This window comes from Danio rerio, chromosome 11, assembly GCF_052040795.2.
Source record: "Danio rerio strain M-AB ecotype USA chromosome 11, GRCz13ab, whole genome shotgun sequence".
Lineage (NCBI taxonomy): Eukaryota > Metazoa > Chordata > Actinopteri > Cypriniformes > Danionidae > Danio > Danio rerio.
In genome coordinates this window covers 3936661-3959932 of record NC_141031.1, presented here as the reverse complement: position 1 = coordinate 3959932, position 23272 = coordinate 3936661, and the positions used below count along the sequence as shown (strand labels likewise).

The following is a 23272-nucleotide window of genomic DNA, read 5'->3' as shown; positions in this document are numbered from 1 at the left end:
CATGGTTAAGTGTTTTGAGCGTATATCTACACAATCCTGGCAGTCACAAAAAGTACGTCTGCCAAAACCACTAAGAGCGCAAATCAAATACATGTAAATCAACGGATTTGTAGCCTACCAGTGCATTGTTTGCTTATGTGAAGACCAGAATTTAAGAGCTATGCGCACTGCCCTTAGCGACTGGGTCTTGTTTCATAATTATACGAGTGAGAACACCACACATAACAGCTTTAGCACAGCTTTTAACCATCAAAGCGCGACCCGGAAGACCAGATTGGCTGACGCACGGCTACGTTGCAGCAGCAGCCCTACTTTGTGCCTCAAGTTTCCAACGAGAGAGAGAGAGAGAGAGAGAGGACGAGAGAAAGACAAGATAGAGTACGAGGTGTCAGACACTACACCACACCGTAAGTCACTGAAGAAAGATCCTCATTCTGGAAAGACGCTCGTCTGTCTGGAAAGGTTGGCATCGCCCGCTAGAAGACTGCGCCCGGAGCCTCAGCGCTTCTCAAAGCACAACGAATCACCGCTGCTCTTCCCAAAAAAAAGACTGTGCCACACGGAATTGGCCCCTAGGACACATTTCTCTGCGAAATGTCAAGAGGAGAGAACCTAATCATAAACACTGGTAAGATGCGTTTTGCTTTGACTATATCATTCGACACAGCGAGCGTGAAGTCGAGTAATGCGAAGAGATTATTCACGCGTTTTAGTGAGGCATTTATAAGGATAACTGCTAGTCCAGAATTGGTTAATTATTATTATGTTTGAGGGTGCATTTTCAGTCTATTTGAAGCATAAACATTGTTTATTTTGATTGCATTTTAAATGGTTTAAAAACCAAATAAAATGCACTTTTGTTTCGTTAAATACTATTAAAATATTACTAATAATAAATTATTATAATACTTAGCATTGCTATTATTGTGCTTCATTGTGTTCCGTTATACTTCTGCAGATATTTTGGGTTATGGCTAAAATAATTAATGTCTAAAACGGGATTACGCGTTTTTCGTAAAGCTCAAAGACGCATGTGCCAAAAATAGCCTTTTATTAAATTGTTTGGTTATTAAAATATTATTCAACTTATTTTACATGCATGGAAAGAGACATGGCCTCTTCTATTTGACCTGCATGTGTTAAAACGAAATGCCAAAATAAAGAAAAAAATGTAATTCAACATGTAAGGCTATTCAAAAACAATACACAGATACAAAACATATCTCTGTTAATGAAACGAATTTACAGTTTGTTTATTAAAACACACTATAAATGCCATAGAACATTTTGGAGATGCATGCGTTATACATTGCGTGATTTAACAGATCAATTAAAGTAAATTGGCGCCAGCATTTCAATGGGCATAACGACTTAATGTTTTCCTTTAGAATGATTACAAATGTGAAAGCGAATGTGATGTGATTGAGTTGAGGAATTAGCTTTCTCTGGAATGCCCCAAGGACGCATGCATTAGCCCACCTGTGCTGTTTATTTAAATCATTGACTCCAAGAGCTGTCAGCCACAAAAGGAGGGCGGGCGCGCTGTCATCACCCATCAGATTTATGACTGCCACACAATCATTTTCCGACTAAACTAACGCCATCATCACTCAGAACAAGAACTTCATGAGTCGCACAAGACAAGTTATAATAAATGCACTACAGCGAATGCATGCACAAACGTGAGACCCACTTTTGCTGCAAAATAATGTGGATTGTTGGTTGAAATGAAAAGCGGGTGAGATGCTTTTCTTTCAATCCCTGTTATCCATGCTTCAGCAGAGGACAGGAGGCTTGTGACTTTGCCTGTGCCTGTGTCTGCCCCCGAGTGCCCTGTCACAATCTAATTACCCGTGAGTAAAGGACAATACCGCTTCAGCTGGTCTGTGTCATTCCCCCTATATCCCAGTGCCTGCTTATCTTCACAAACCCTTCTGCGCCGCTCTCTGCCCCCTCCTGCCCTCTTTTAACCCCACGGAGAATGATAAATGCGCGGTAAGGGAACGAACGGGCAAAGCCATTTCACGGCACCTGTTAATTAAGGGAATGATTGCCCCCATTTTCGCTGAGCTCGTTTCCAGCGTGCTCCATTATTTGTGATGCGATTAATTGAAAGCGAATGTGACATCACAACGAACGTGATGTCATTGTCGCCGTCACACAGTAGACGACAGAGTTACATAAGAAATAAAGTCTGCATGCATACATTTATGCATGGCGTTTTAAAGAAGAGCGCACACTGAGTTAGAGTCCTCGGTGGGGTCAGCCACTTCGGTAACACCCCAAGCATTCAATGCTAAGCCCTTAAAAGGACAGTGTCTTTTGTTCTAACATCGAGAGCACCGGGATTACCACAGGTATTTAGTTCAGGTATTCTCTAAGAATATTTAGCCCTAGGTGAGCTGAACCAAGAGCAGTCATTAGCGCTAAAACTGGCTCTGATGGGAAGGGCTAACACACACACACACACACACACACACACACACACACACACACACACACACACACACACACACACACACACACACACACACACACACACACACACACACACACATTATAATAAATGTAATGTCATGTTTACAACAACTCCGGCAGTGATGCTGCATATTGGCGGTGTACATACACTAAATATTTTAATGTAGTCTGTAAGACTAGAAAATCAGAAATTAATTTACACAGAAATTACAAAAATAAATACATGTTTAAATAGTTAATAAACATAATTCAAATATGTAATGTATTATCGTGTATTTTAACATTAATGGATGAGGTGGGTCAAATGCATTTTGCACAAAATAAAATCGAAGCAGCCTCAAATCGTAAAGATAATAGTCGGTAGCATTGAATCTGCTTTAACATTTACTTTTAGCGAAGGCTACTTTATTAAGGAAGCTCATATTAACTCCAATGAATGTCTGCTATTGCACCTTTTTGAGGTGTAGACTGTGTAAAATGCATCACTGCACAGCAAAATCAAGCGTCATATTATCCTGTACATTCTAATTTGTTGGCTTCAGGCTGCCAGGGCTCTTTGTGCTGTGTAGGGCCCCTGGCCAGATTCCAGTGTGTTAAAAAGGGATTTATGCATCTGATATTGTCACACAATAAGGACAAATAGCCCGTTTGAGCATCTTTATACAACCAACGCTGACAGAGGTTCTGCGGTTTAAGTGCTTAGTGTTGCATTTGTGCTTAAATTGATTGTTTGCTCTTCAACCCTCACTGGAAAAAAATCTTTTGATGCAAATGGGTGCGTTTTGATAAAAAGAAGCAAAGCCTAGAACTAAAGCCTAGAATTTATATTGCACTGTAGATGTGGATGGTTATGGGAAAGTTTTTTGAGATACTGTGACGTCGAGTCACGGCGTCAGAGTGGCGGCCGGTAGGGGCTCTAAACTCGCGCTCCAATTATTGCCTGTCAGTCATCATCGCTTTAGATTAGAGCATGCGGATTAAAACTCATGCCTTTAAATAATAACAACAGCGTCAATATTATCAAAAAGACACATCACGCTTATTTAAAATCTACGAAATGTGTTAAAGCATAATTTGTACTACTGGTTGATTGTTGTAGACCTGAAATCCTGTCAGATAGAAATGAACTACCCGGAGCACTGGTAGTTAAGTCTCTCTTTTGTTATCTTTGATTGATCCAACCAGACAAGCTAGTTAAATTAATAATTTATAAGCGCAAAGCGTTGGTACAAGCAGTTAGAGGGAGAAAGGTGAGAAGAAGCAATACAAAGTAGCTATATTCACAATGCATTACATTGTCCATTTTAGAAATAAACACGAGGATTTAATGTTAAATGAATACAGAGTAGCTATAATCAGCAATACAAAGTAGCTAAATTCAGCAATACAAAGTAGCTAAATTCAGCAATACAAAGTAGCTATAATCAGCAATACAAAGTAGCTATATTCAGCAACACAAAGTAGCTAAATTCAGCAATACAAAGTAGCTATATTCAGCAATACAAAGTAGCTATATTCAGCAATACAAAGTAGCTAAATTCAGCAATACAAAGTAGCTATACTTTGTAGCTATACACTGTATCCATTTTAGAAATGCACACGATGATTTTCTGTTAAAAATCACTGCTCATTTGAATTAGATTATTTGAATTGGAGCTTACATTGCATGTAATTAGTAAGCAAATTCGGCTTAACAAATTTGAAACGCGTTTTTTTTCTCGACTAAATTAATTAAGAAAATGTATTATTGATGGGTGCAAACAGTAACAATTTATTAAACCCTCTATGCAAATGAGGTGTTCAGCTGACTAACCTGCATCCACAGTTTATCTAAACGCTTATCAAACTAATTGGCGACGTTCTGTCTTTCTGCCTGCGGTGGGCGAGCCTGCTGCTTGTTTTGCCACGAGATAATTGTACGCAAGAATCAACGAAGCTGCCCTAATGGCCACCAATTGGCTCTATTTGGACCTGCCCATGCGACCTGTCGGCACCACCAAGAGACGGGCTCGCTATTAATATGTAAAGTGACGTTTGATCGCTTGAAACGGCATACAAAGACAGTGTTTTCACAAGAAGAATGTGGTGACAACTCATTTAAAACTATTAGACGCGCAAGAACAATAGCCCCCAATTTAGAGACCATAAAATACTCCTCCCCAATTAATGCCTGTGGTGCTAGGAGTTGAGTTTGCTTGCATTAGGCACATATCTCATGTGACACTTCAGTGTTACAGGTTTTGTTGTTTTAAGCTAATGTTAATGGTCAGGGAACAGCTCGTAATCACAATATATATTTAAAACAAATGATTATTATGAATGCAATAGGCCAAATCGATATTCATTAATAGAATAGAGGCATTTTAATACATTTCTGCACAATTAAAAATTAAATATAATCCTGCAAGTCTATAATTATATTATTCTCATCATTTAATGTCCTAAAAATAAATTTAAAAAATAGCATTAGGCTGCAACTTAGATTTTAGGCTTTTCTGTTAGCATTTGAGTAAAAAGACATCATTACACACCATCAACGTGAAGCTCTAAAAAGGGTAAAAAGATCTCAATAAATTGCTGCGCTGAATGATGAGTCTCTCAGCTCTCTGGATGTGGAGCAGTAGGCCGACAGTCGCCGTGGCATTTCGGAAAGCATGCTGTCCGAGCCAATGGCAGTCAGCGCGCTCTGCTATTGGTTCCCAGGGCGCTCACTGCCAGCTCGTGTCCCCGCCCATGTTCGTAAGATATGGAATCTACTGGCGCCAGTTCCGACAGTACACAGGCACAATTCATTAATGAGACTTCTCTCCGCTTCAGACAGACGCAGAGTTTTAGGCAGACTTTAACAATCGGGCTGTGGACAATTTAAACCAGTGGCGAATTACGAACGTCAACAGGCATCTTGAGGATTAACATTCTTTGCGCAGGACTAACACGGGAAAAATAAACGCAGGATTGGAGTGCTGAAATGCAACTTTGCGCCGTGAGTACTTCCCGGTAGTTATTTGAAATTGCGAGCATTTAATTGAGCGATTTAATTGATTGACTACAAAAGTTAGCCTACTTATATTAACTGAGGCGTCGTCGTGTGAATTAAGATCTGTCTTGCACTGTGTTTAACGTCAACACTGAGATGCTTCTATCTGTTATTCTCTTACAGGTGTCCCTGGCCACCCTTGAATGCAAAGAAGCAGGACCTCAACACTCCTTCAAAAATAAAAGCATGCTCAGAAAGTAAACAGAGCATCGCCACCTGAAGCATTAAGCTAACGACAGATATTTTAATAATCTAACGGACTATAGTGGTGCTTTCGGGTCTGTAGTGTCAAGTAAACTTTTCCAAGCATTTTCTAAGCGCGGACACTTGAGATGGAGGTTGCGGCCGATCAGTCTCGATGGATGGCCCACCATCATGCGGTACTCAATGGCCAGCACCCAGAGTCACATCATCACGGGCTTACACACAATTACATGGAGCCCATGGCCCCTCTTCTACCCCCGGACGAGGTGGATGTGTTCTTGAATCACTTGGACTCGCAGGGGAACCCCTACTACTCCAACTCTCGGGCTAGAGTATCGTACGGACAAGCGCACGGTAGGATTCATTTTACGTCAATATATATCTTTTAAAGGCTACATAACATTTTTGGAGTACAGTTTTTAGTAACAATATAATTCTTGTGGATATTGTAAATTCTAGGACATATTTTAGTCACACTTTCATTATGAATTGAAATGTCTTATGAATTACAGGCCTACTGGTGTTGATTTATTATCGAGTAGCCAAATGTGAACTTCTGTGTGAAGTGTTTGAAATAACATTTGTATTGTTATTGTTAAATTATTTATTATTTTTAGGCTATTTAAATGTGTGGTATATACAGTTCACTATAAATTGGTGGCCATTTTTGTGGTAAAAATATTTAATATTATATATATATATATATATATATATATATATATATATATATATATATATATATATATATATATATATATATATATATACTTTTTTGTTATGTTTAAAAGTTTAGTAAACAAACTTGACATTGTTGATACGGTTTATTCAATTTTTGGGGGGCGTTTACGATTCATTTTAGTGCAGCCATGTTGTGTCTTGTAAAATTTAGATTATTTGCGCTGTTAGCTTTTACGAACCGTATTGCGCGGCCTAAACACGGGACTCTCCTGTGGCCGAGACGCATGGATGCTTAACCACAGATATGCACATTTAATTATTTGTTATTGTTGTTGATGTTGTTTTGCGCAAAATATAATCCGCATAGCGTTTGTGCTTGGCAGTTACCAAGTAGCCGAGGAAAAAGGATGACAAAGATGCGTTTAAAATGTTAGATATCCGATTTCTTCTCAGCGGTGCGAACTGTCATCTCCAAGAGGTGCGTGTTGAAATGTAAAGATAAGATGAAAAAGAAAATGTCCCGCGAATGACTTGATGAGGAAAGGGAAGTTCGTGTCAGGGAGAGAGAGAGGGGGGATCAAGGCACTTCCCGGATGCCAAATCAAAACGAAAAATTCCTGATGAATTTCTTAGTCCAAGTGTCTAATTTGTGCGAAGAACAAGCTGTGGGTGAGAATGCTTTGTTAAGTTGTCGTGTTTCGCTTTCGTACAGACATTTTACATCTTTGGAGTAAGCGCGTTATCATCCCGACGAGAGTCGAAAAAAATATTTTCAGATCGTGGTTAGGACAAAAGTTTGGACAAAGACAAATCGACAAATGAGATTTTGTTTGTGTTGCGTAGCTAATTGATGTTTAGGAAACTTTCATCTCAATGTCAAGTTTGTATTGTTCGAGTACGGAGTCAACAGGTGAGAGTCTTTAAGACAAACCTGCCTGTGTTTGTGTGTATATGTTGCTCATAATTGTCATTTTGAATTGAGCTTTATGTTTGTTTCTGTCTTATATTTCTTAGCTCGTCTCACGGGAAGTCAGGTCTGTCGGCCACACCTCATACACAGTCCCGGTATTCCCTGGCTGGACAGCGGGAAGGCAGCGCTCTCCGCCGCCCACCACAACGCCTGGGCGGTCAGCCACTTCAGCAAGCCCGGCCTGCACCCCGCCAGCGCCGCTTATCCGTGCAGCAGCAGCTCAAGCACGGCTCCAGTTTCCTCCCTCACATCCGCAACCCACTCCAGTCCGCATCCCCTTTATAATTTCCCCCCAACCCCACCGAAAGACGTATCACCAGACCCCGGTCCTTCTTCTCCGACATCCACCACTGCAAGAATGGACGAAAAGGAGTCCATCAAGTACCAAGTGTCCATCGCAGATGGCATGAAAATGGAGGGATGTAGTCCTCTTCGGGGAAGCTTGGCTATGAGTGCCCAGACACCCTCCACACATCATCCCATCCCGACCTACCCAACCTACTCCCTGCCCGCGCCACACGACTACGGCGGCGGCCTGTTTCATCCCGGTACCCTCCTCAGCGGATCCGCTTCCAGCTTCACACCTAAATGTAAAAGCAAGACGCGATCGTGCTCAGGTGAGTTTCATTAGCTCTTACTCGATCTTGGACTGAAGTAGACTATAAATATGCATGTTTAGAGAAGGAAAATGAGTGCAAACAAGGATGCGGTGTATTTTTTTTTAGGCTAAATAATTTAATTTAGCAAAACACAATGGCATCCCAAGTGGTTTGTTTTCCATAATTGTTTTCTCCTCTCAGATACAATGTCTTACTCTGGGTTTCCTTTTTAAAATATGAGGCAGCCATTTTAGGAATCTACCCATAGGCTATTACACCAAAATTTTTAAATTATGAAACAGGACAAGTTTTTAAACAAGTAGATTTTACAAAACCACAATACGCAATGTAGCTCAAAGGTGGCTCAAAGGTGGCACCTTTAAAACTAAAATAGTTTTCTTACAGGCAACTGTAACTTGGTGAAAACACTTCGTAAAAAAACACCAAAATTGATAATTTAAAATAGTATTATTATAATTTAATCATCTTAAAGAAGTAGCAAAGTTGCAACCCGTAAATAGAAGTTTGTTGAATCTTTCAACAACTCTGGATTAAAGGAAATTAAAATAGCCTGTAAATTACAGATATTATAAAGTAAAAAAAATCATGTACGAGATTATATATATTTTTTTATTATTTAGAGTGCAAGACTATCGAGTCAACAAATGATTAAAAAACATATGAGTAATTAGTGGTGCAGGCCTAATAAACACGGCTTGATTAAAAAATGAAACGTTAAGACAAGTTTACATAACTTAATGCATTAAATATAAAATACACAGGTATATTATATTCACAAAAATTCTACTTGATTGCCCTCAAAGCAAATTATTTTATTTGGCGGGCTGCTTGCTGCTTTGTGCAGTGTTTTTCCTTTACATTTAGCCTTTATTGCGCTTGAAACGTTGCGGAGTCACGACGCGCTGGCTCCAGTCATATCCTGTATACCTTCAGCAGAACAAATCACGACACACTCCCCCTCCGCCCTCCCACGACCCCAATACTAACAAAACCCCGGCGGGACAGGCCTTCACAGGCGACAAGACCCTGCTGTTTGTGTGCTTATTTATGCACGACCTCGGTCTGATGCACTGTTAACGAATAACTTTATTTGGAAGTAATTTCCGTAACACGTGACAATGCAATTAGATCATAAATGCTTTTTATACTACAATAGAAAGTATGTGTATTTGCATATTTAATTTAATAAATATTAACCTAGACCTACTCAACATAGAAATGCAAAATATGTCCATGCCATTGTTTTAATTTGTATGCTTTTGTTTATTTATCCAGCCAGCCTATGAATGTGGAAAATGTCATGTGGGGAAAATATAAGTTGCTATGAATGGAAACATTCTGAGATTCAGTGCAAACAATTAAATCAATCCCACAAAGATGGTTGGGCATTGAAAGAAAGGCAAAAACAAAATGAGGTTGTGAATAAATTGTGAATAATTCAGAAATTACAGTTTTAACTCTATTTACTCAGCCCATTAGCAGGGATATTTTCACCTAACCCTCCCAGGCCCAAGTTTCAGTACATTCAAAAGTGATACCAAGTCAGGCCTGAGCAGAAAAAGTAAATGACTGAATTACAACACATCACATACACTTCAAAAGAGCGTCCATTGTCCGGGCGGATTCTTTTCTCTGGTCAGGGTGGGACAGCGACTATCTCACATTATAATGTGAATAATAGAAAGGTGCTCAGGGGAGTGAGGAGGAAGAGCATATGAATTAAAACGCAGGGCACTTTCCAGCAGGTTAATGTGCTTGTGATATGACACCAGAGTATGGGACAAGCCTGGACAGCTGGCCGATAAACAGCAGCGAGAATGTAGAAAGTATTCACATTTTAATTAGTATATCTTGTCACAGTGTTTTGATCATGTTGTGTTTGCAAAAACGTAATATTTAGTAGCAGATAAATAATGATAAAGCATGTGAAGCTGGCTTCATTGTCAAACTGGCTTTAGTTTATGTAGAGATGCATTGCTTTACAAAATGCATCATCCACAAACACATGTCTATTTAAAACTTCCTATAAGGGTTTCTGTGGGTTTCACAAAGTTAAATTTAAGTTTAAAAAAGACTTTTAAGGACATCTTTAAGACCATTATGAATAAAATTTCAGACTTATAGAGAGCTAAATGGGAGGGATTTTTTCCCCCGAACATCCCAGTAAAAAAAAAAGATTTTCACTTACATTTAATAATACAACAATAATAATAATAATTTTTAAATATATCAGCAAGAAAAACATTGAGAACTTTCAAACAAATGTTTTATAAGTAATTAAACCATACTGGTAAATAGAGCTAAATATTAACATTTTTAATGTAAAAATCTTGTTATTGGGGTGGATTGTTGGTGATTGTATGGGTGTTGGCTAGATTGGGTAGCTATACATGAACAAAAGAAAATGAAAACCTGTTAAAATAAAGATTTACGACCTACAACACAATATTTCAGTAGATTTAAGACCTAAAATATATATTTTTAGGACGCTGTGGACATAAATAGCTTAATGGTTAGGATGTTTTTCGAACTTGCCATTTGGAAAAGATTTTCACTTGCCCTATCAAAAATTATTATAAATGAATACATTTAATAATGCAATAACACAAATAATGATTTGATAAAATATATATATATATCAGCAGCAAATACATTAAGAACATTCAAACAAATGTTTTTATAAGGAAAGTAGTTAAACCATACTGGTAAATAGAGTTAAATATTAATTTTTTTTATATAAAAATCTTGTTATTGAGGTGGATTAGGTAGCTATACATGAACAAAGCAAAATTAAGACCTGTTAAAATAAAGATTTAAGACCTACAAAACAATATTTCAGTAAATTTAAGACTTTTTGAGACATACATTATAGTTTTTTAAGACACCCCAGACATGAATAGTGGGGATATGAGCTTAATGGTAAGGATTTTTTTCGAACATTCCAGTTGGAAAAGATTTTAACGTGCCCTATTAAAAATTATTATAATTTAATACATTTAACACAATACAATAATAATAATATATCAGCAGCAAATACATAAAGAACTTTCAAACAAATTTTATTATAAATAAAGTAATTAAATCATAATGGTAAATATAGTCAAAATTAAGCTTTTTATTATAATATCTTGTTATTAAAGTGGATTGTTGATGATTGTATGGGTGTTGGCCAGATTGGGTAGCTTTACGTGAACAAAGCAAAATTAAGACCTGTTAAAATAACGATTTAAGACCTACAACACAATATTTCAGTAAATTTAAGACTTTTTGAGGCATAACATGTAGTTTTTTAAGACACCCCAGACATGAATAGTGGGGACATGAGGAGCTTAATGGTAAGGATTTTTTTCCAACATCCCAGTTGGAAAAGATTTTCACTTGCCCTATCAAAAATTATTATAATTTAATAAATTTAACACAATACAATAATAATAATAATATATCAGCAGCAAATACATTGAGAACTTTCAAACAAATTTTATTATAAATAAAGTAATTAAATCATAATGGTAAATATAGTCAAAATTAAGTAAAAAAAAAAAATTAAATCTTGTTATTGACGTGGATTGTTGGTGATTGAACAGGTGTTGCCCAGATTGGGTAGCTATACATGAACAAAGCAAAATTAAGATCTGTTAAAATAACGATTTAGGACCTAAAACACAATATTTCAGTTGATTTAAGACCTTTTAAGGCCTAAAATGTTATTTTTTAGGACTCTGACATGAATAGTGTAACACATCCAGATCTGATGCAAAAATCCAATGTGAAAATGTCATGATATTAGCTAATTAACTTGGGAGTTGTTTTTCTATGGCCAGAACGTGGCTTTTCCGTGACCCTGTGTTCCTGTATTGTATCAGAGTGTGAACCTCTTAATTATATAAATTTCCCTTTGCTTTTCCTCCACTTGAATTCTGCACAGAGGGGCGTGAATGTGTGAACTGTGGAGCCACCTCCACCCCGCTGTGGCGGCGGGATGGAACGGGCCACTACCTCTGCAACGCGTGCGGCCTGTACCACAAGATGAACGGCCAGAACAGACCCCTTATCAAGCCAAAGCGCAGACTGGTGAGTAGATGAGTACTTTCAGTTCCCCCAAACACACACACGTGAGAAAGAGGGCTAAATAGGAGCACGAAGCAGAACACAATTCCAGGAAAGTTATATTTTCCCTATAATCTTCCTGGAATTGTTTGTCGCCCTCACCCCCTGGTGATCCCCTACTTTGCCTGTTACAATACTGCTACTATTGCTATTGTTCCCGCTATCATTATTGCTTCTACTTCTGATACTGTCACTGATACCAATGCCCATGCCAGTACAATTATCACCGCTCCACAATGACAGAACAAAAAAAATTGCCGCAATATAGCCTGGACGCATCTGTTTGGATCTGGCTGAGGGGTGTTTAGAAAGCCACATGCCATTGGTTTTTGCTTTGTGTGGTTGGCTTATACCATTCTGGTTCCATTTTGAAATCACTGCCAGCATTATCTCGCTTAATCTCGAAGTGATGAGATGTTTAAAAGCAGATTTTGGCTTGTTTGATTTTGGATTTCGTTTTATCTTAATGACTTTTTGCACTGAGATGTTCGATAAAAAGACAACAAACGCAAAGTTTTGAGATGATTTATCTGGAGGAATCAGTAAGCAAGATGTGTGAAGAGTCAAACCCGATTATGCTCTGGTTATTAATCTGCTATTGTTCCACGGTTCACGGACATGCTGTAAAAGAAGACTACTTTATTCATTTATTCAAATATAAATATCTTGTTGCAATAAAATAGTATCCCTGGGCAGGGGTGACAGCTTTTCCAGCATCGGGATCCTATAAAAACATGACTTTTCAAAGAATATGGAAGGATATTTTCCCAAAACCAAAGCTTTTTCTATCAACGTAATCTTATTTTATCCTTTAGTGGCTGAAACTCTATAGTTCAACCTCTGTCTCCTTACTCTCTTATTGAGTCACCCTTTCAAAAAGTGATGTAATACTATCGTGGAGATTCATTTAGAGACACAACAAGCGATTTAATTGAGTGAGACTGTCTTTTTCTATCAGCCATGTGTCATAATTTAATTTTCCCTTGGCTAAGTGACCGTCAGAGTGTAAATATAAACGTCTCTGAGGGAATCTTGTTGTAAAATAGACTCTTACATACTCAGCTGGAGTTACATATTCAAAAAGGAATTAAATTATGGTGATTGTTAAGAATGTTGTGGTGATCATTATTATTTTTAGCAGCAATTTCTGCTTTTCTCTAGCTATATGTTCTCATAGTAAAGGGCCACAGGGTTTTCCATGGAGTCAGTGTGCTGGCCCATGCTTTTGCATTTTGGGTTGAAGTGTTTTCAGAGCGCTGTTCAAAGGCCATCCAGTTGTTTCCTATCCGGATATCTGCCCGGGCCCGATAAGGAAGCCAGGCTCCCGGGTGTTTCCGTCTTCAACAAACCCGGCTGAATTTTCTCTGGCCCCGGCAGGCCCGAATGACATCTACTGTAAAGCGATTATCAGAGCACTATGTGTGAAGGGGCTGGGGCAGGGATTGGAAAATAAATGGATTTATACTCTTTGCTCTCTTGTTTGTCATGCTCGACTGGCACTGAGTTGAAGCATCGGAATGCATGTGTGTGTGTGTGTGTGTGTGTGTGTGTGTGTGTGTGTGTGTGTGTGTTTGTTGTCGTCTGCGTTTTGTTTCATTTTATCCAAAGCGGCATTTTGTTTTATCCGGCACAAAAAGGCAATAGAATTTAATATGTAAATCGTTAATGAACACAAACTGCAAACGCTATACGTGTTGGACTGCGGGGGAATTGCGCTGTACGCCTATAAATGTTTCTCATTATGTGTGAAAAATTGATCCGCAATGGACAAAAAAGCGAACAGAGGATTGATGACCCGGCTTTTGCAGTCGCCCCGCCCACTGAAAGCGTTTGATTCGTGGCATGAAGGGGAGCAGTGTATCGAAACGTTATAAATTAATGATCTGTCTAATGCATTTAGCTGAAATATGGCAGAATTTATTAGATGAAGGTCAGGGGAAAAACGAATTTCATCGGGCACAGTTTTTTTCTAATCAAGGCACAAATTGGAAAATTGAATTTAGCGTGTTTAAATGCACAGAATGGGCTATATTTAATTAGGCCAAACGCGGAGGCGACTCTCCCTGTAAGAGATTTCATATGTGGCCTACAAGGCTGCAATCGCTTTAATGTTATTTGGGGATAGTTTTGAAATGCTGTGCAGAGTGCACATAGCATGAATGAGTCATAATATTCGTCATCCCCCATCAGATTTTGATCCTGAATGTATTTACTCCAAGCCTAAGGATATGTAATCACTTTTTGATATTACAAATAGTTTACATTATATTAGGTAATATTGGATATTAAACGTTTATGCGTATTTTGTGCAATAAATAAACTGTAAATAAAATCTTTATAATATAATTTATATTATATACCAAAACAACAATAATAATAATGATAATAATATTTAATAAATACATAATAATAATAATTGTATTGTATCCCAGGTTCGGCTGGAAGGGCATCCGATGCGCAAAAAATATGCTGGATAAGTTGGCGGTTCATTCCACTGTGGCAACCCCTGAGAAATAAAGGGACTAAGCCGAATGTAAAATGAATGAATGAATAGGCCTACATTTAATATGCTATTAGGCCAAATGTATTAGGCTATTCAGTAACTTTACGCAATAATTAGAAGAACCGGTCTTCAGTATGAAAATGCTATTCAACACAATCCATTTGTGTTGGGACAACATGAAGGAATTAAGTTAGCTTTTCCACAATAAATAAATAATTGTGCCATTTTAGCACAATTTAATCAATTAGTCTGAACAAACAACAAATATATTTTTTTGCGAGTGGGAAACAGAAATGATTAGACTTTTCACATGACCATGGGGTTGTTCCTTATACAAAAAAAATCTATGATATGTCGTTACTGATAAAATGATGTTTTAATTTAGTGCGCAAATATTGACAATACTCTGCTTTCTTGCCTACAGTCTGCGGCGAGGCGAGCTGGCACCTGCTGCGCGAACTGCCAGACAACCACGACCACCCTGTGGCGGCGCAACGGGAACGGTGACCCGGTGTGCAACGCCTGCGGGCTCTACTACAAACTCCACAACGTGAGTATTAAGAGTCGCAAACACTGAAAGTGACAGCGAAGTGGTCAAGTGGGCGGACAGCTTGTATCGATTTAAGAGAGGGACGAGCGAGGCCGGGGACGCAAAGCCGGCTTTCCCTGTCAGACAGAGCCCGTTGACCGTTTTCTTTTTAGATTAATCCAGCTTTGTTTCAAAGGAGGGCGTTATTCCCCGGAGGGACGGCAGGGCGGGTCTGCCATTCAAGATACGGCGTCAGTTATAGGCTATCAATTCGGAGTTGTCTGAAACTAGCCTTTTTAATGTTAAGCTTGGCTGCGATCTATTTAGCAGACGAATAAATACATTTCACCTTAATGAAACAAGCGAAACAAAGAAGGGAAGAGGGAGAAAACGGAATTGCGTGACAGCTGAGCTGCTGAATTGCTTCCCCCCTTAAGTCTAGTTTTCGTTTGAAATGAAACCCTAAAACCATAATAAAGACTACATTATACACTTTGATATCTGCATTTTATATATAGGCTAAGTCTACATAAATTGACTTATTGGGACGTTATAACCAAACGTTTGGTGAAATATAGACAACCGACAACAACCCAACATTATTTAGAGTCCGTTTGGGTTAATTCTTTCAATTACAATGAATTTAAATTAAATTATAACCCAAAGTTTGGGTCTGTCAATATTTGGCCCAATGCTTTTGTTAAAACAACCCAACATTTTGAGTGTGAATAAACATTTGTAGGTAACACTTTAGGTTAAGTCACCATTTATTATATTAACTACTAGCTTATGACCTAATTGTAAATTATTATTGATTAGTAGTTATAAAATAAGACCTTATTCTACATTCCTAATTCTACCCAAAACCTAAACCCATTTTCTACCTTACAAATTATTAATAAGCAGCTAATTAGTTTATTAAGCTAGTAGTGTTAGTCAATGACTTGTTAATACAATGACTTAAAATGCTCTCAGAAATAAAGGTACGCCAGCTGTCACTGGGGTGGTACCTTTTCAAAAGGTACACATTTGTACTTGAAGGGTCCGTATTAGTACCCCAAAAGTATATATTAGTACCTAAAAAAATTAAGAAGAACACTTTTGTACTTTTTAGATACTTATATGTACCATTGAGGTCTTAATATGGACCTTTAAGGTACCACCCCATTGACAGCTCGTGTACCTTTATTTCTGAGAGTGTATAAGGTATAATAAAGGTACAATTCTCTCTATTTACAAACTATTAACTAAGAATTTTAGCTAAAAACTGTCTGCTTATTTTTAGTAAGACAGTTTTGTTGAGGTATTGAGTAGGGAGAATTAGATCATACTTCATCAGTGTTAATAAACAGTATTAGTGTTAGTAGCCAACAGTTCAAAAATAATGGTACAAAATCTGTCACTGGAGTGGTACCTTTTCAAAAGATACATTTTTTGTTCCTAACAGGTCCTTAAAAGGTACATATTAATACATAAATAGTACAAATATGTACCTAAGAGTAACTTAAATGTACCAAAGTCAACCTTAAAAGCACAAAAGTCAACCTTAAAGGTACAAAGGTACCCTAAAGTGTACCCTAAAGGTCCACCAGTGTGGTACAAGTGTGTACCTTTTGAAAAGGTATCACCCCAGTGACATATTTTGTACCTTTGTTTCTGAGAGTGTTACCAGAATGTATTTATATTTAAATAAAGTGGTGAAAATTCATAGTATAATATAAAAAAAAGATAATTTCTATTCTCAAACTTGTAACCTTTGTGTATATTTTGACTTTCCATGATGTTTTCATTCCTCTGTGCTCTCTGCTAACCCGTCCTGTCTCTTTCCTTACAGGTCAACAGGCCACTGACCATGAAGAAGGAGGGCATCCAAACACGCAACCGCAAGATGTCCAGCAAGTCCAAGAGGAGTAAACGATCTGGTGAGGGTTTCGAGGAGCTCTCCAAGTGCATGCAGGACAAGACCTCTCCGTTTGGCAGCGCCAGCGCCCTGGCAAGCCACATGCCACACATGGGCCACCTGCCACCGTTCAGCCATTCCGGACACATGCTGCCCACGCCGACCCCCATTCACCCCACATTCAGCCACCCGCACCATTCCGGCCGCTCTCCCGCCTGGGCCGAACCACACTGAACAACCCAGCATCCCCTCCACAGAGGCACTGAATAAGCTCCTCCGTATACCCACAATGTCCACCTCTCCCGTCCCGTCAAGAAATCTTCCACAGGCCAGGGAAGCAAAGGGGTTCACGTCGGGTTTGGACACTGCCAAGGAAGGTGTCATCTCATCAACAACCAACTTGTCAACTTGTATAGAGGACGGTTCACTCCTTTTAAAAGCACCTCTCCCTTGTAGACGACGAGAGGACGAGATCGCGGACAGAGCACAGGGAAAGAGAGCTGCCTTTGCTTTTCGCCTTTTGTTACATTTACTGAGTCACTTTGGTACTGAAAGAGCGGACGCAGAATCACTGTGTGGTAGTCAAAACGGCCACCTCAAAACTCTCATAAAGGACTCGCTTTGAGCATCAGCGTACACGATGAAGTGGAAGCGAGAGAGACTGAAAGAGAGAAGAAGACCACTAAGTTTATCCCCCCTAACATGCTGGAATACACCCCAACCCCGCTCCTCGGGCATGATTCCCTCTGAACGGACTCTATATGGATACGACATACAAGCAGAGAAGTGTTTATAATGGTTAATTGTTATTATGGTTATTGTTATTATGATAATTTATTTTCACTCTTTTATCTCCTATTTGGCTTTCCCTCGGAACACATTGTTATATTATAAATATTATTTGATTGTTATTGATTAAACAAACAAAAAAAGAACACTGACCTATCCTAGCCAAGGCGATGTTGCTGAGCTGTACGTTTTTATCATTTTCCATTACGCAAATAAAGGAAATAAAAGTTTTAATACTTCATACTTTCCATGAGTACTTCCTTTGCTAGCATGATATGAAAGACAGACTTTCTTACACTATTCAATTAGTCATTGAAAGAGACATCTAATTTATCAATCATTTGATTGTTGTTCAGCAGAACAAATCTAAACCCATGCTCATTCTGATTATGTACCCCTATATACATATCTGGAGAAAGCAAAATACGTCCCAGGATCTACGTTTTTTTTTTTTTTTGCAATTTTTGTTTTCACAAATCAGTCACAGACCACTGTGTACACCATCTCAGACCTTAAATTTCTCTCACGAGTGTCATTCTTGCGTAATCTGCCAGAGGCTGCTGTCGACTGACTGATCAACCAACCGATTCCTCCATTCTCCTTTTTCCCTAAACAAAACCAATAGTGTTTTAAAAAGCAACGATTGACCCACCCACCACCTTCCCTAAACCCAAGCGCAGTGTTTTCAACAACATAGGCTCATACTGAAAACGTAGCCTTATATACGTTTCTGGAGACAGTGAGTTATGTAGCCAGAGTTATGCATGGCTGGATTTTCTTTTTAAAATGAACGATACTGGGTGGTATAACGCCGTTCCTTTTCGTGTTTACCAGCTAAACGCTTACCTCCATATTGACGGCTTTCTCGCTGTTACCATTGTGTTAGCTTGCCATGTATGTCGCCGGACTTGAGACGCAGAGAGGAGTTGACCCCAATGACGGGGTTCGAGTCCATCGAGGAACGGTTCCAGAAAGCAGGTAAGACAAAAACAATCCAAAAAATAAAACAAACAAGTAAATAACAGGGTGACAATGTGGTAAAATCTGAAATTGTGGTAAAAAGGTGTGCTTTTCTTTTTCTGGATTGCTTTTGAAAATTGTTGGTTGGGGTTAGGGAAGTGGGTGTGCGGGTCAATCAATACAACTGGTTGGGTTTAGAGAAAGAGGAGGGTGGGTCAGTCATTCAGTTAGTCAAACAGTCAGTCGACAGCGGCCTGGTGAGTTGACAATAGAGCAGCAGGCTTGAAAGGGAATCTTAAGGGATATTTGAGATGTCAAAAAAGCATACACAGCAGCTTCTGCTGGATTCGCGAAAACAAAAACTGCAAAAAATGTAGCTCCTGGGACATATTTGAAACTCTCCAGAATTGTATTTAGAGGTACGTTTTCAGATTGAGCCTGAGTTGGTTTTCAAAAGCAATCCAGAAAAAGAAAAGCCCTTTCGGCCACCTTATTTTTATCATGTTTTCAGATTTTACCACATTCTCACCCCGTTATTTACTTGATTATTGTATTTTTTGGATTTTGTCTTTCCTGCTTTCTGGAACCGTTCTTAACCAGACTCGAACCCCTTCGTTGCAGTCAACTACCCTCTGCATCTCAAGTCCGCCAACGAACAAGTTGAGCTACTGGAGAAACTGGTAACAGTGGAAAAGCCGTTCACATGGAGATAAGCGGTCAGCTAGTAAACGCGAAAAGGAACAGCGTCATACTGCCCCGTAGCGTTCAATTTAAAAATGAAATGCAGCCATACACACTTATGGCTACATAATTTGTGATCTCCAGAAACGTATATAGGGCTACGTTTTCAGAATGAGCCTATGTTGACAAATCCCTACTCATACTTAAAGCGATAGTTTACAGTTTCGGTCCCTTTTTAATGACGTTATTTTTGAAGAAACCTGAGAGATTTCCATCCACTGCAGTTTCAATACTGAGTACTTCCTTTCCTAACATGAAATGAAAGCAAAGAGCTTTCATTTACATGGAGATGTTTCTGCGGCAGCAGGCCGGTTTGATCATTCGTGTTTCCGAGGTATCGCATTTCCCTGGAGTTACTGTAGCAGTTTAATATGAGAAACGCACAGGATTGCCAAAACATGCACAAACACAAACACACCCAAGCGATCAGATGGATATGCTGCTGTTCCATATACTGGGTGTCAGGGGGAATTTCACCTAGGCATTGCTGAGATCTGGAAGGTAAGCAAAATCAGATGCACACTGATCTGCGGGATGTCTGGGGAAGAAGGAGACTCAGTGGCTTCTAGGCATAAGAAATACGCTCTAAAATACGTTCTTTTTTAAATGTCTGGATAAAAAACAACAACTATTAAACACAATATATTTAAATTTGATGAAACATTTTAAATATTTTGAAACTGTAAACATGTCAGGCGAAATCATTCAAGTAAACCACTAACTTCTGCTGTCTTCATTAGTTTCAAAAACACAGATTTCTCTACAATTTGAAAAGGCATGTTTGGATTTCTTTCTGTTTTTTTTTTTGGAAATATACTGACAAAAATCTTGTCGCCTATCCTAGTTTTAGGAACAACAAATAATAACTTGACTTCTAGTCGATCATTTGGTATCAGCGCTTTTTTGCTATGTTGCGCTTATTTGACCAAAATAAAATATGATCATGCATTGATTTTTAATTATTTAATTAGCACAGTAAGATCTGACTTTGCTAGGACAAAAGTCTTGTCACTGAACAGAAATAATGTCCAGTATAGAATATAAAGTCCTGCTGCAGTGGAGACAGAATGAATATTGTGTCTGACACCATCATGAGCTTGGAGGACTGCATCCATACATCTCTGAGTCAAATCACTTATTAATAAATCATCTGGAATGGACTAAAGAGTTTATCAAGATTCTTTAGATTAATCTTCAATGCCTCCTCCATCTTACCCAGGGCATGCTCAATAATGTTCATGTCTGGTGACTGGGCTGGCCAATCCTGGAGCACCTTCACCTTCTTTGCTTTCAGGAGCTTTGATGTGGAGGCTGAAGTATGAGGAGCGCTATCCTGCTGGAGAACTTGCCCTCTCCTGTGGTTTGTAATGTAATGTGCAGCACAAATGTCTTAATACCTCAGGCTGTTGATGTTGCCATCCACTCTCCAGATCTCTCGCACGCCCTCATACTGAATGTAACCCCCAAACCATGATTTTTTTTCTTCACCAAACTTGACTGATTTCTATGAGAATCTTTCTGTGAGGTGTTCTGCAGTATTTGTGATGATTAGGATGCAGTTCAACAGATGATTCAGTTGAAAAATCGACCTTCCGCCACTTTTCCAGATGATTAACCAGAAGTCAAGTTGTTATTTATTGCTCTTTCAACTGAGATCAACGACTACACTTTTGTCAGGCAGTGTAAAGTAAACCACTGCACTGTTCAGGTGTATAACATGTTGGATGTTGGTTTATAAGTGATTTGTTTCTTGGGTTTATTAGTAGCTTTTGATGTGGAGGGTCATTTTCTGCTGGCAACACTAAAAAACGAAATAAAATAGTCATAAAACAGATAAAAAAAACCTACCTTTGAAATTTGGTAACACTTTATTTTGATGGTCCATTTGAGTATTAGTAGACTGTCTGCTTAATATCTGCTGATACTGCTCCTTCAACAGACATTTACTGACTATAAAAAACTTTGCAAGGACATGTCAACTTACGCTATCCCCAACCTAACAATTAATTATATTCTAATAATTATTGATCGGCATGTAGATGCAATGTAACTTAAATTTAACAAACGGACCATCAAAATAAAGACCAAAAATTTTTATGGTTTTATTATTTTGACTTAACTGCAGCAAACCTTCAAACCAGTTATCGTCCCATGCCTAGTGCCCCCCCCCCCCCCCCTCCCCCAAAGGGGTTCATTTGGTTTGACCCAGACAACATATGTAGGGGGTTCCAATCACATGCAAACACTGAGTCGTACAGTACAGAACGACCAATTTGTCGTCCTCCTTTTCATCTGACCTCCTCAACCCCCATCGCGTTGGCTTGTCTTTCTGGAGCCAAAGGAAAAGTAAGCAAGTTTTTTTTTTTTTTTTGGTAGGACAGAGAAAGAGAAAGAGAGAGAGAGAAAAAAAGAGGCAGAAAAAGGAAGGAAAGGCAATCAGTCCAGTCCATGAACAAACACGTGGGGGGCAGTTCGGAGCCTTCTCCCACAGATGTGCTCGCAGCTGAGGCTTGCAGGAAACAGCTCTTAACCCGGTCTCATTTTCAAGCTATTTAACCCAGTGAGGAAACCATCAGCCCGGCCAACAGTTAATGAGAGAGTCCCAACAACAGCACCGCGCAGGGCCGACTGCAGGTCAACACCGACTCTTGCACAAGTGCAGACGCCCATCCCCCTGGCCCAATAACCACACACCCCTCAGTTCTGTTCTGATTTGAGATGCTACACTATTATTCTGAATTATTTCAGCAAATTCCAGACCATTGATGAAAGCTTTTTTGTTCTGTCACAATTATCTGTCAAAAATCATATTTGTTGGCAAACTGGCGATCCTCAGCCCATCTTTGCTCCTAAAGGACCTTTCTTGGATGCTGCTTTTGTACCGATTCATAATTTCCATCACCTGTTGACATCCCTTGTTTCAAATCACACTAATGTATGTTCACAAGTGAAGTGAAGTTGACCAGACAATGTGCTAATATTGTCAGCAATGAAATACAAGTCAAAGCAAATTTGCAAATCACTACTTTTTTATTTTATTCCCATACTGTCCGAACTTTTTCTGATTTGGGGTTGTACTTTTCAGACAAAGTTAAAGTAATTTAAATACACTTAGCAATTAACTACTTTTTTGAAGAAACCCAACACTGCTAAATATAAGCAACAACACATAACAGACAAAAGTAACTCTTTATTTGATTACTCCTAAAAAAAGTGAATAAAACGAATAAAAAAAATTTGCTAAATATCTTCTTAGTATCTCACAAAAGTCCAGAGATAAGCCAGTGTGTGTAGTGTTTATGGCGTTTGCAGCACTAGTGCATGACTGCAAGTGTTGAGCTGCATTCCTGCTGTGTGTTTTGCCAGTTATCGATGCCACTGGGCTTTTCTGTTTGTGTGTGTGGAGGTATTTGTGTGTGTGTGTGCTGTTCTCTTTGGCCAGACTCCCAGAGCATGAAACATCCAACGGACTCAAACAGGGCACTCCTGAGGGAACTAGCTGTCTTCCCCAAAATAATAATGGGATCAGGCCGCGTCAGAGAGACGGGAGAGGGAAAAAAGAGATGCTTTATTCAGCGTCGAGGCCGAGGCACCGTGACGTGCTCGCGCGGTTCCACGTGTGTGTCCTTGTCCTCTCTTTCCCTACGTGTGTTTTCATACGCTCACTCACTCTATTCTCATGTTTGCGTGGGTGTGGTTACGTTGCGAATGGAATATTAGCCCGCTACCTAAAGTATTAAAAACACTTAGTATTTA

The 23272-nt window shown here is 39.0% G+C and overlaps 1 protein-coding gene and 1 long non-coding RNA gene across 5 annotated transcripts in view; one reads left to right on the top strand and one right to left on the bottom strand.

Moving 5' to 3' along the window:
- The window catches only part of LOC147834628 (uncharacterized), a 282404-nt gene that overhangs the window by 28240 nt on the left and 230892 nt on the right, over window positions 1-23272 (bottom strand). The window lies entirely within an intron of this gene.
- gata2a (GATA binding protein 2a) lies at window positions 342-18056 on the top strand. 3 transcript variants are annotated; one of them, XM_087271803.1, is made up of 6 exons: window positions 342-628; window positions 5639-6073; window positions 7412-7984; window positions 11913-12058; window positions 15022-15147; window positions 16961-18056. In XM_087271803.1, the coding sequence occupies exons 2-6, from the start codon at window positions 5848-5850 to the stop codon at window positions 17258-17260; spliced, it is 1371 nt and encodes a 456-aa protein (XP_087127929.1). In that variant the 5' UTR covers window positions 342-628; window positions 5639-5847; the 3' UTR covers window positions 17261-18056.

Bases quoted from the DNA above. Each gene is read 5' to 3' on its own strand.
- gata2a (XM_087271803.1), top strand. From the start codon at position 5,848: ATGGAGGTTGCGGCCGATCAGTCTCGATGGATGGCCCACCATCATGCG. The intron at 6,074-7,411 runs GTAGGATTCATT...TATATTTCTTAG, and splicing joins ATCGTACGGACAAGCGCACG to CTCGTCTCACGGGAAGTCAG. The intron at 12,059-15,021 runs GTGAGTAGATGA...TCTTGCCTACAG, and splicing joins TCAAGCCAAAGCGCAGACTG to TCTGCGGCGAGGCGAGCTGG.